Here is a 12622-nt window from a genome sequence, read left to right as displayed (position 1 = left end):
CACAGGGCTTTGTTTTCCAGAGAAGTCGGGGTGCCGCTGGGCTCCTGGTAGATTGAGGCCGCCCGCTCTTTCCTGGCTCTGTGCGGTGTGTGTTGAGGCTCTAGATGTGCCAAACGGAAGCCGGAGGGCCGTGCTCTGCCATGACCAGGACCGGGCGCTGAGAACCTGCTGCCAGGCCCCAGAGCGCCACACGGGTTTTCTCCTGCCCCAGCCCGTTTCAGTTCAGATCTCACCAGTCTGCTGCTTTTCCTCCTCCCGGTTCCCGTGGCCTGGGGCAGGAGGAGCAGCAGGATGGCGCGCCCCGGGTCGGGGGAGGGGTGGGCACGTGGGGCTCGCTTGCGGGTCCTGCTGTCTGTGTCCTCACCCTGGGACGTTGCCTTCGCAGATGCACCTACGCAGTCGGGAACCACGATTTCATCGAGGCGTATAAATGCCAGACTGTCATCGTGCAATATCTTTGTCGTTTGGGTTGTATTTATATATCTCAGTTATATTTGCGGTTTAAGTTCTGGAGACATTGGGCCACTTTTGTTCATACCTTTAACTAGAAAGGAATTGGAAGTAACTTTGGGAGAGAAACTCGTTTCTCTGTTTATTTCACTCAGGTGCTTAAATGTATCCTGGGCCTTAAGACTGTCATCTAGTTATCAGTACAAGGACAAAGAACGCGGGTGACAGTTAAGGGTTTTACTTGCCTTTCTGTAAATCGTCATGTTTCCTTTAAAGTATTAAGTATAGCCACAGGAACTAGGTAGTCCCTTTGGCAAAATATGAGAACGGCATACTCCAGGCCTGGAGGTCAGGAGTGGACGCCGCACACCATCCCTGAGGTGTGGTCACGGAAGACCTTCAGCCAGCCAGTGTCTGGTTTCAGTCATTTAAGTCGTATCTTCTAGTTAAGGCCTCAGTCAGTGAAATGTTGATCTCTGGATTTTTAGTTTGCTTGTTTTTTAACTTTCTTCTTTAAACATACAAAGGAGAGAGTTGGTTAGTAACTAGCTTAGTTTCCTTTGAATTTAAGAATTCCGTAATCAAGGAAATAAAACTTTATATTGCAGAACCTAAAGCCCATTAGATATGTGATTATCTAGATTTAGGAGAACCCAAAGAAAGGTTTGAAGTCGTCAGTTAAGACGGTGTTAACAATAATCTCTTACTTCGGAGAGCAGGTGAAAGTGAATACACTTACTGTCTTAACACCTAATGACGTTCAGGTATTTGTAGTTTGTACGTCTTTTCTTCCAGGACTTGGTTCTGTGATATGTAATCGTTTAAACTTAAAATGTAGAATCCTTCATGTCTCGTACTGTCATGGTAGCGTCGCCTTAGATTCCGTACGTGGTGACTTCCTTAACGCAGTACGTCGTTCCTGCGCGCGTTTCAAGCCCACAAAGAAGAAAACTGGTGAGTACGGACGGACGTAACGGAACTGGCAAACGGCAGGTTTGGTTTTTTTGGGGTTTTTTTCTTTCAGCAGAAGCTTTTTAAAACCTTAAATAAATGTGTTGTGTTTTCCGTGTGGATATTTAACGTCCCGTGTCGACGGAGGCTAGTGCCAGCGTGGGTGGTGGCGTGGCCAGGGTCAGCGGACATGTTAGCTGCGCCCCGGCCGTTTGCAGGTTTCCCGTAAATGTGGGGCCTTGTCTTTGTCTCAGACCTTCCAGACCCCGAAAGCTTTGTCAGTTGTCAATTCGGAACTGACTTCTGATTTTAACTCGGATAAAAGGGTGGGTGAGCACAGCTCCGAGACCGGAGGGAGCGCGGGGGCGGGTTATTCCACGTCCTTGACAAAGTGCTAGTGTGGCGACCCTTAACCGGAGGTAAATACTGAAGGCGCGTCCACGAAAGTGACAAGGCTCGCGAATACCTTTTACTGAAAAACAAAATCAAATACCTTCTTTAAGTGAAGACTTCTCTCACGTAAAACCAGTTCCAGCTAAATTAAAAAAAAAAAAATCCTTTCGTGACATTCCGTCTGTTAGGATTTCTGGGTCCCATTAGAAGGTCTTAACTGACCTCATGCTGTAATGGGGCTGCTTGGAGAGTGGTTGAAGGGACAGGGAAGGTGCTCCGTGTGAAGCGGTGCCGTCTGGGGCTGAGGACCCCGCATGCACCAGGATCTCGGCCTCTGGGCGGGGGTCCAGGGCAGTGGGTGAGGAGCACCCCAGTGTCTGTGTTGGTCCGGATGCCCCGGGGCCGCAGCCTGCCCTGACAGGAGGTGAGGAAGGCAGCAGCCGCCGCCAGATTCGCAGAGGCATGGTGGCCCCCTGTGGGTGGACAGGAGCGGCGGGTGTCGGGAATGGGCCCTCTTCCCACCTGCTTTTCTGCCCCGCAGGGCCCTGCCTGTCCTGTATGCTGTCGCGCTTGACCTCCGGGTGTTTGCCAACAACGTAAGTTCAGTTCTTGTCACTGTTTTAAGACTCAAACTCCGCTTCTGTCTGTTGTTCAATTTCATGTCATTCTTCAGTTTTGCGGGTTAGGGTGTGGGTTAGCACGTACCTGGTGTAGTGTGCAGGGGCAGGAGGTCGCTGGACCGGACTACTGCTTCTGCCCGGGTTGGTGGGTTTTCACGCTGTGGGCATAGAGGGAGTTTTCCTGTGTGTGTCCCCGGGGGCAAGGCAGTCGCGCCAGCAGCTCCACACTCTTCTCCACTGCTGAGATAGAACCGGCCCCGTCTTGAAGACTCCCCCTGCCGTGGGTGCCAGGGGCGGCCGGGCGTCTCGCTGCTGTGAGGAGGACAAGACGGGGTCTTACGGGTGGGTTTGCCCTTGGGGGTCAGCGTAAGTAGGCTTTGGAGCAGCAGTACTGAACTAACATGGCTTTTTGGTTTTACAAACTGCAATTTTCCGTTCTGAACAAGGTGGAGAGGGTACCGTTCTCCTGCCCATCCCGGTGGAATTCTGAGGCCGGCACGGCTTGCAGAGCGGCAGGGGGCGGGGCTCCCGCATCTCCTTCCTGCCTCCCGTCCTGCACGGGGTCCGAGAGGATCCCGGAAGATCCAGAAAGACGGACAGGCAGAGACGAAGAGGCCCCAGGGAGAGCAGGAGGGGCGGGCAGCCCAAGAGGACAGACCTCTGCCGCAGCCCCGCAGCCGCCGGTCCCCAGCCCTCCAGCAAGGCCCTCGGGGAGCCAGACCAGCCCAGCCGGCAGCAGCTCCCCACTGCCTCGGTGTCTGCGGCTGATGTGAGACGACCGGGGTCCACGGGACCTCAAGCCCGACTGTCACTCACAGAGAGTCTCAGCCCATGAGGAGAGATGACCCCCAGACACCGGATGGTGGCGTTCTCTGCCCGGCGGGACCAGCGGGACCAGCGGGCACCCTGGCCGCCAGAAACCAGCCTCAGGGAGAGTCGTGAACACGCTGGAAGCAAATGAAAACACAGATGATCTCGCAGAGAATGGAAGACCTAAGGAACTGTGATGGAAACGTCTAGAACCAAGAAATACAACCTAAACACAGATTATCGAGGCTCCACAGAACTTTGATCATATGTCTGTGTATCTACCTCACTAAACACTTTTAACTGGGATTTAAAAAAAAATACTCATCTAAAATAGGGAGCTTTTTATGTTGGGACATCAACATTTTTTTTTTAAATTTTATTTATTTATTTAACAGAGATCACAAGTAGGCAGAGAGGCAGGCAGAGAGAGAGGAGGAAGCAGGCTCCCCACTGAGCAGAGAGCCCGATGCAGGGCTCAATCCCAGGACCCTGAGATCATGACCTGAGCCGAAGGCAGCGGCCTAACCCACCGAGCCACCCAGGCGCTCCGGGACATCAACATTTTAAGTAAAAAATAATTACGTTTTCCAAGTGAACAAAATGTGCTGAGAAGCTGGCGGGATTTTACATTTTAATCTCACAGAAGCTCCCCTAGCCCGTGTGTTCCACAGGCACTGTGCTGGGCGTGTGGTTCTGCTTGAACGCGTGGAGACGGCCTGGCTCATGCAGGTGTCGCTGGGAAGGAGAAGACAGTTGGGCGCTGTCCAAAGCTCCGAGTGTAGTTGCTGAGGGGTATTTGGGTGCGGCCTTGGAAGCGCCGCACTGAGCATCTGCTGTCGCGGTGGAATCCACTAGCGTGTCCGTGGATGGACCACCTGCTCCCGTGTGGTCCGGTGGCGTCAGACGTTCATCATCTGGAGGGTTTGGGTTCACCGAGTTACAGAGATGTTCGACGTGTGGACGTGATTCATTGTGCAAAAAAATGCCAAACCAGATCTCCGTTTGTTAATGTCTCCAGTGACCTCATCTGAAAGGTTTTGGAGTAACAAGATGCTGCCAAGTTCACGGTGACTGATTCAAGTGATCTGAAATTCTGTTGGTTTGGTTTTTTTTGAGAACACAGAGGTCATGGGCCGCAAACCCTGTCAGTTGTGTGCTTGGGACAGGCGGGAATATTTCATTCACCGTCAGCACACAGCTCTGCAGATGCCCTCGCCTGGCCCGCCGGCTCTTCCGTCAGTCGCCGCTTCCGCACTCGCCGGCCGCGCCAGCAGCCTCCTGCGTGCCCTCCTGCAGGGAACCGCGCTGTCATTTCGTCACAAGGAACGTTAGGTAGTTTCTGTCCAGGAACCGAGACTCCGTATTTCCTGTGTCTCAGGGCAGTTTGAAGGGAACTTAGGGGTTGGCTGCAGGGCCACACGGGGTGACGTCGTGGACAGTGTTGCCGCTGCACTTTGGTGTCGCTGGAAAGGCCCTGCACGGTCACCAGCCGCCATGCTCGCGTTGTCGGTGCGGGCGACGCTGCCGTGAAGAGACAAATACCGGCGGTCGGCGGGGCCGGGAAGTAGTTTTGACCGCGGTGCGTGTGGGAAGTGTGTGTCCGGGGTGTGGACCGGCTGTAGGGCAGGACGTGAGGCCGTCAGGAGGGGCTCCGGGAGTGGCGCAGGGCCCCGCGCCCCAGACCTGGCGACGGGCTGGCCTCCTGGCGGGTGCGGTTGACGACAGTCGATTTGTGTGCAGGTCGGATCGCGGCCGGTCTCTCCCGTTTCTCAGCGCAGTAGCACCGGCCGGAGGGGCTCCCCGAAGCCGGGGCTTCAGCCCGGGGGGTCGCCAGCTTTGCTCCTCGCGGCGGCCGCGTCCTTCCCACCAGGGAGTCGAGAGGAAGTTAACGGTGTCTGTCGTCCATCAGGCAGACCAGCAGCTGGTGAAGAAGGGGAAGAGCAAGGTCGGGGACATGCTGGAGAAGGCGGCCGAGCTGCTCATGAGCTGCTTCCGCGTCTGCGCCAGCGACACGTGAGTACGGCTCCGGGCTCCCCCCGCGCGCACCGCGGTCGTCCGCACGGGCTTAGCTGGCCGGCGGCTGTGTCCGCGAGCTGAGGGAGAGGAGGCCGCGTGCGGCGTGGGCCGGCCCGGCCCGGCCCGGCGATTCTGGAGACTGTGGCTCCGGCGCCGTCTGGCCCGAGCCCCGTGATCTGGGAACGTGCTCTGGCGGCTTGTGCCGCGGGCGGCTCTGCGGACGCGGTTCTCCCGCTGTGCTGACCGGCTCTTCCTCCTGTGTGCGAGATGGAGGGTTCCAGTCAGACTGCTTTTCCGGCGGCGGCCCGTGCCCCCGGTGTGGCTCACGCGCTCACCTCCGGCCACGCCGCTGTCTCACCGTGTCCCCCGCCGTGGGACCCCGCCCTGCCCTGAGCTAGAGCGGCTCCATCTCCGCGCTGTTTTGTCAGATCCTCCAAGGGCGATTTTACGTCCGTTCTTCCCTCCGTTTTGTTCGCATTCTGTCTCTGAGACGCCAGACGCGCGAGTGTTAGACTGAGTGGCCTGCCGTGGATGCTGGGACCCTGTGTCCCCCTTCCAAGCCGTACATGTTTGTCGTGGGCTAACTGGCTTTCTCGATGTGACACCCAAAACACAGTGACCTAAGGAAGAATAGATAAACCAGACTTACCAAAGTAGAACTCGTGTTTTAAAGCGTGTCCAGCGAGGGGAAAACAACCATAGAATGGGGAGAACGCTTGCCCACAGCGTAGCGGACGATAACCTGTGTCCAGAATGCAGGGAGACACGTCGTCCAGCTTACGTGGGGCGCAGCCTGGACAGACATTCCCCCAGAGAAGGCAGACGCTCGGCACCCCCAGCCAGCGAGGAGCTGCGAGTGAGAACCGCGGGGGGCCGCCCTTCCCGCCCAGCTCCCCGGGGCTGCGGCGGGTAGGGGTGGGCACCCCGGCTTTGCAGAGCAGCAGGCAGGGCCTCAGAGAGACCCCTCGGGGTTGCCTCCTGAGTGTTTCCAGCAGAGTTCGGTCTCCGGGGTTAGTGTTTGTGTGTTTTCTGTTGTCTCGGTGTGGATTGGAGGTCACAGCGCTAGTGAGCGACAAGAGTCCTCTGGGAGCATCCGTCACGGAACGGGACTGCGGTTCTAAATGCTGATTGCAGGCTTACCCCGAGTGTTCTGCTGTGGGAGGACCTTAGGGACAGCCGGAGGACAGATTTCAGTGTCCCGACTAGCGAGCAGCCTGTGGTTCCGTACCGACGTGTGTGTTTCCTGTGCGCTGGGATTTCGAGTGTGCGGGTGGCCTGCCTTGGCCCCCGCTCCCGGCCCCGCGTGAGGGTGTGTGGGCTGCGCCCAAGAAGAGCCATGGCCAGGAGCGGATACGCGGCAGACTCCGCTGCGCGCTGTTTCCAACGTCGCGTCATGGGGACCCTCGGGCGTGTGGCGTGCAGACAGACTTTCACAGGGACACGTGCGCCCCTGCCCTGTGCACCGTCGGCATTTACTGTGCGTGCCGCCTGCCGTCCGTCCCCGCGTCGTTCCTTCTGTGCGTCGAGCAGGTTTCTGTCTTCTTGGCGCCCCAGAGGGTGACGCGTCCGCCAGCGGCTCCCCTCAGCGCCGCAGCTTCCCCTCTGTAGTTTGAGGTAAAACTTACCACACTGATTCACGCGGACCTTGACTGTGTTTGGACAAGTGTGTGCTCGTGTGCGACCCCTGCCGAGGCTGAGGACGGGGTCACCACGCCGTGCCCCTCCTGGGCGGGCCGTCAACAGGGTTCCAGTCTCCCGCTGGTGGCACGTGCGCTCGGCCCCGCTCCGCGTTGTCGTGAGTTTCCGCGGGTGATCTTGTCCCCACGTCAGCAAGCGCACGTCCCCCCCAGAGTGTGCTCCGCGGTGTCGTCGGTCGTCACTGCGGTCGGGCCTCTGCTCTCGGCTGGTTCGGTTTCACAGGCGTGACCCGAGCCGTGGGCTTCTAGCTCACGGTGTTGGTTCTGTCTGGGCGGGTGTGTGTGTGTGTGTGTGTGTCCCCTAAAACGCTCATTTCCCGCGTCACTGGAAGAAGCCGCTCCCCACAGGCGGGCCGGCATCGAGGACTCCAAGAAGTGGGGCATGCTGTTCCTGGTGAACCAGCTGTTCAAGATCTACTTCAAGGTGGGGCTGCGGGGCCCCTTCCTCCTGCCTGTCTCCCCGGTGCCCTCTCCGGGCTGGCCTCCATGGCCTCGCCGGGTCGAGACCCTCACCTGGCCGCCTCCAGCCAAGGGCTGAGCGCCTGCGAGGGGCAGGGACTGTCGCGAGGGTGTGTGCGTGGTCCCGTGGCCCCACAAGGGGAGCTGCACCTCCCGGGGAGAGCCTGGCGCCAGCGTCCCAAGCCGGTGCCCACTGGGGGGCCTTGGACTGTCCCGTGGGGGGTGTCGCTGTACGACTGGTACAGAGCAGGTGGCGGTGGGCGGGCGCGGGCGGACGGGTCAGGAGGTCCTCGTGGCGCGGCGCGTGCTCACGTGTCTCTCGGGAAACGGCCCATCTCGTGTCGCTGAGCCGCCGCGGGGCCGCTGCAGATCAACAAGCTGCACCTGTGCCGGCCGCTCATCCGCGCCATCGACAGCTCAAACCTCAAGGACGACTACAGCACGGCGCAGAGGGTGACGTTCAGGTACTACGTCGGGCGCAAGGCCATGTTCGACAGTGACTTCAAGCAAGGTGAGTTGGCGGCCGCTGCTGCCCGTTCTCAAGACCCTGGGACCTGAGCCGCGTCCGAGAGCTCTCTTGGGCTCTTGGCAGGACGGAAGGGGGCGACCGGGGTGCCATCCCGCTGTCCCGCGTGTGTGCGGGCCTGTTTGTCCAAAGTGCAAGAAGACCCATGCTGGGCCTCTGGCATCCCGGCCGGGGTCGTGGTTACCGCGGCAACGTGCTTGTGGGAGGTGACTCGGCAGGACCGTTCTCTGGAGCGGGCGTGATGGTCCTTGGTGCTGTGCCTTCGTGGGGGCCCGGCATCCGGGACGGGGAGCCCACGGCTGCGCCACCAGCGTCTGCGTCAGACACCCCAGGGGCCGCCAGGGCGGAGGGTCGCCGCGCAGCATGGGGCTCGGGCACTGCCCGACCGAGCGGCGCTTTCCAGAAACCACGGCCCTGGGCGTGTCTGTGCTGACCTGTCGAGGAGAACGCAAGCCACGGTGGTTCTATACGGTTTCCCCTGCCGTCCGCGGACCAGACTTTGTAAAGCCTCGTCCCACGTGTAAAGCTGCTGTGCACACGTGAGGCCCGGGCCTGGAACGGCTTCCCTCTCCGTGTCTTCCAGCCGTGACCGCGCAGCTGCGGGGCGGGCCTGGGTCTCTCCTCCGTGGGCTCGTGCTGACCAACCTCCTTTTCCTCCACGGAGGTTCTGAGAGACCCACGGCTTCTGAACAAGGCCATCCTCGGCGGTTCTCTTGTCCTTTTTTTTTTTCCCCTTAAAACAAGGAGTCTGAGAATAGAAGCCTTCAAGTTCTTTTGAGGATTCTGAAGGTGTTGATAATGTTTTTCCTCCGAAGATTCCTTGAGTCGGATTTTTGAGTATCTAGCACAGCGGCCCAGCGAGAAGGACCGGCCGCTCCCGTGGGAGTGGATGGTTCCTGAGACCGCGGGTGCCGGGTGCGTCGGCGGGACGCAGTGCGGGCGGGGGTGAGCGCGCGGCCTGCCTTGTGTCCGCAGCCGAGGAGTACCTCTCCTTCGCCTTCGAGCACTGCCACCGTGCGAGTCAGAAGAACAAGAGGATGATTCTGATATATTTGCTTCCGGTCAAAATGCTGCTGGTGAGTGACTTCACGCCGCTCCCTCGGCCCCCAGTGCTCCCCGCAGGGCCCACAGGCGCTTAGAAATGTCGCAGGTGGTGCGTGGCCACCGCGTGAGCACACCCAGAAGCAGACGGGGAGCTGCTCGGGGGTGGCCCAAACCGCCCAGCCCCGCGATAGGCACTTCCTCCTCAGAGCATCTGCCTCAGAAGACTGGCGTGTGTGAGATGACATAGTGCGTGCTCTTTTGCTCCTAAAGCTCTGAATTAGTAAAAACGGATTAAATGAGAAAGAAACATGTCTTGTCTTGCCAGCCTCTGCGTAGGTCAGGCTATCTCATCTAGTCCCCAGAGGGAATTTAATACTGGAAATCACAAGCAACCAGCCAGTTAGTTGACTAAAATTGCCTCAAAGTGAGAAAGCTTTCTTTGCTCCCACTTAAAACTTTTTAAAAATTACCTAAGCTGTACACACGTGCGGCCCGAACCCGCACGGCACAGGGCCCCTTGTCACGGAGAAGTCACAGGCGGTGGCCCCTCCCCGCACCCGACCCTGCTTCCCAGAAGTGGCCGGTGTCAGTGGCTCAGCCGATCCTTCGGGACGGCGTTTCCAAGTTCCCGGCCCTTAACCGGCCCGCCTCCCGCCAACGCTTGCCCTTGGAGACGAGCCGTGAGGGCGTGAGGGCGTGAGGGCCTCGGGGCCGGGTGCCCCCGGGGCTCTGGCTGCCAGACCCACGTTGTCTTAGCTGCTTCCGAAGAAACAGGTTTTTAAGACGTGACTCCTTCATGGGGGTTTTGTGGCCGGTAATCCTGTTCCAAGCGAAAGGCTCTTACGCTGGGTAGCGGGCGCTCTGTCTCAGGGTCACATGCCGACCATCGAGCTGTTGAGGAAGTACCGTCTCATGCAGTTCGCCGAAGTGACCAAAGCCGTCAGGTATCGTGGCCTTTTCACCAGACGCCTCCCACGTGTCGCGCGAGGGCTCGTCCTGGGCTCTGCGTTCCTGAGCGCGTGCGCGTCTCTCCCCACGCAGCGAAGGCAACCTCCTGCTGCTGAACGAGGCGCTGACGAAGCACGAGACCTTCTTCATCCGCTGCGGCATCTTCCTCATCCTTGAGAAGCTGAAGATCATCACCTACAGGAATCTTTTCAAGAAAGTGTAAGCCGAGGGCTTCCTCCTCAGTGTGTCTGAGTTCTCGGGGCGACTCACCCGCCGCACCGGGAAGGTCGATGACCGCCCCGAGCTGGCGTCTGCGCCCGTGTGGATGAGGCCCCAGCCCTGCCTCAAGCTTGTGCACATGCAGTCAGACCTCCATGCACCGACCACCCCACGGGCATGCGCGCTGGCCTCAGGTGTCCCGCGTTCTGTCCCCACGAGTAGGACAGGGGCTGTCTCCTTGATTCTTATCGACTCAGCCGGTCCACTCCCCTGTTTGTCAGAAAGTTGAATTCTGGGGTGCCCAGGTAGCTCAGTAAGTTAAGCCTCTGCCTTCAGCTCAGGTCATGATCTCAGGGTCCTGGGATCGAGTCCCACATCGGGCTCTCTGCTCGGCAGGGAGCCTGCTTCTCCCTCTGCCTCTGCCTGCCTCTCTGCCTGCCTGTGCTCGCTCTCTCTGACAAGAAAAAGAAAAAGAAAGTTGAATTCTGCATCGCCCCTTTCCCAGCCGTGGGCAGTGTGTCCAGAACAGCGAGGGCCACACGTCCTCAGATCCACAGGGTGCGGCTCGTGGCAAGGGGCGTCCGCGTCCTGATCGCAGGGGTGTCGGACTGGGGGGTAGGGTTAGGGTCTTGGACTCTGAGATGAATGTGGGCGGGGGTAGACACATCCACACTGTGGTCCTGTTCTCCCTTGTGACTCAGGACACTGTCTCGGCCTTCAGAGTGCTCGCGTCCCGTCCGTAACCCGGTGGCCCTGTTCTTGCCCCTCCCAGGTACCTGCTGCTCAGAACACACCAGTTGTCTTTGGACGCCTTCCTGGTCGCCTTGAAGTTCATGCAGGTGGAGGACGTGGACATTGACGAGGTCCAGTGCATCCTGGCCAACCTGATCTACATGGTGAGCGGCCCCTCCCCGGCCGGCGGGGCTGCCTCTGGCGCCTCTCCTGTAGGGGCCTGAAAGCCACGGTGTTCGTCTGTCACGTTTGGGGCAGACCGCCGGCGTGCGGGGCCCAGGTGGGGGTGCGCCGGCACGTTTGTCGTGACCCTGGCCCCTCTCTCCCCAGGGCCACATCAAAGGCTACATATCACACCAGCACCAGAAGCTGGTCGTTAGCAAGCAGAACCCGTTCCCTCCGCTGTCCACAGTGTGTTGACGGGGCACGCCGCCCGAGGACAGGCAAGCCGGGTCTCGTCTGGCTGTATCCGTGTGTGTGGACTCCGTCCCGGGCCACCACGGTGTTGTCTGCGGCCGTGCTCTCCGGGGCTCGCTGGCTGCACACGATGCCTTGAAACCTCCGTGAGGGCCTGCGGACAGCCCGAGCTGCCTCTGGAGAAAACGGGGGCGCGGCCGTTCCCTCCGGAGCGGGGGATGCGTCCGTGAGGGGCTCTCGGACTCACCAGTTGTAAAGGCGTCTTTGTCAGCCTTTGTTGTAACTTTTTCTATAAAACGTCACCGTGAGTTTATAAAGTTGGCATATTCTTTATTTTGTCTTAACATCCAGCATTTTTATATGTTAAATCAGAATGTTTTACAGAATTAAAATGTTTCACTTGAGGCTGCTTCTTTCAAAATGAATTTACTTCGATGGTTTCCAGTTTTCTCAGAGCATGTGCGTTTCCCTGTTTGTGCAGAACTTACTGAAGAAGGAAGCGCCCTGGGCTGGTCCGGCCTCGCAGCCTCGTCAGGGCTGGGAGCCGCTCCTCCCGGGTGCAGAGAAGCTGCTCTGGGCCGTGGGTTCCTGCCCCGTGCGGGCTGAGCTCCGCTCGGTGGTGCTTCCCGGCAGGCCACCCCCGGGCACGCTGGCAGGACGCCGGCATCCGCATGTGCTCGCGCGTCTATGCTGTGCTCAGGGCTCGCGGGGAGGTGACCCCGAGCTTGGGCTCCCCACGCCAGTCCAGGGAGGCCTCACCTGCCGCGGCTTCCGCCTCCTCACAGCCTGGAGCAGGTTCCCAGAGCAAGTGTCCCGAAGGGACCAGCCCACCTCCTGCATCGTACACAGCGTCCTCTCTGCCCCCGGCACGTCCAGACTGCAGCTGAGGGACGTCCGCGCCCTGGAGGGCACGTGGAGGGCCTGTGCCGTGGGTTTCTGGCCTCCGGGCTTTCGGCCTCTGGAACCACCGCTCCCTGGCCAGCTGCCGGAGCAGGATGGCCAGCGTGGCCACCGGGCAGGCAGTCACCGCGTGTTTTCCGCATGAGGGAGGGTGAGCTGGTGCTGCTGCCCAAGGACGCTCCATAGCCTGGTGTGCGCTGGGGTTCCCAAGGCCACGGGTGCTCCTCGGAGCCGTGAGCAGCGCCCCCAGGAGTGCGCGGTTGACTGTTACTGCTGCGGAGGAGACAGACCTCGGTTCCGCGCCTCTGTTTGGTCTTGGCCAGTGTGTTTGGTGGCGCGCCTCGGGGGTGTGAACACAGAGCCCTGGGCCCTGGGGCTGCTCTGTGGGGGAGCGGGCCTCACCTCTGCGTGATGGGAGGCGGTCTGGCCCTGGTGATGGT

At 59.6% G+C, this 12622-nt stretch overlaps 1 protein-coding gene across 2 annotated transcripts; it reads left to right on the top strand.

Annotated features, from left to right (window-relative positions):
- The first annotated feature begins 391 nt into the window (after positions 1-391).
- PCID2 (PCI domain containing 2) lies at positions 392-11686 on the top strand. Of its 2 annotated transcripts, XM_082701198.1 has the most exons (11): positions 392-446; positions 1360-1404; positions 2336-2390; positions 5134-5237; positions 7286-7361; positions 7766-7907; positions 8898-8998; positions 9837-9910; positions 10008-10133; positions 10906-11029; positions 11196-11686. In XM_082701198.1, the coding sequence occupies exons 4-11, from the start codon at positions 5179-5181 to the stop codon at positions 11283-11285; spliced, it is 792 nt and encodes a 263-aa protein (XP_082557324.1). In that variant the 5' UTR covers positions 392-446; positions 1360-1404; positions 2336-2390; positions 5134-5178; the 3' UTR covers positions 11286-11686. The 2 variants fall into 2 exon arrangements, with proteins under 2 accessions (XP_082557324.1, XP_082557325.1); XM_082701199.1 differs by lacking the exons at positions 392-446; positions 1360-1404; positions 2336-2390 and adding an exon at positions 4384-4556.
- Positions 11687-12622: the final 936 nt, after the last annotated feature.

Source organism: Mustela nivalis, assembly GCF_964662115.1.
Source record: "Mustela nivalis genome assembly, chromosome: 15".
NCBI lineage: Eukaryota > Metazoa > Chordata > Mammalia > Carnivora > Mustelidae > Mustela > Mustela nivalis.
This window is presented reverse-complemented; position numbering and strand designations above follow the sequence as displayed.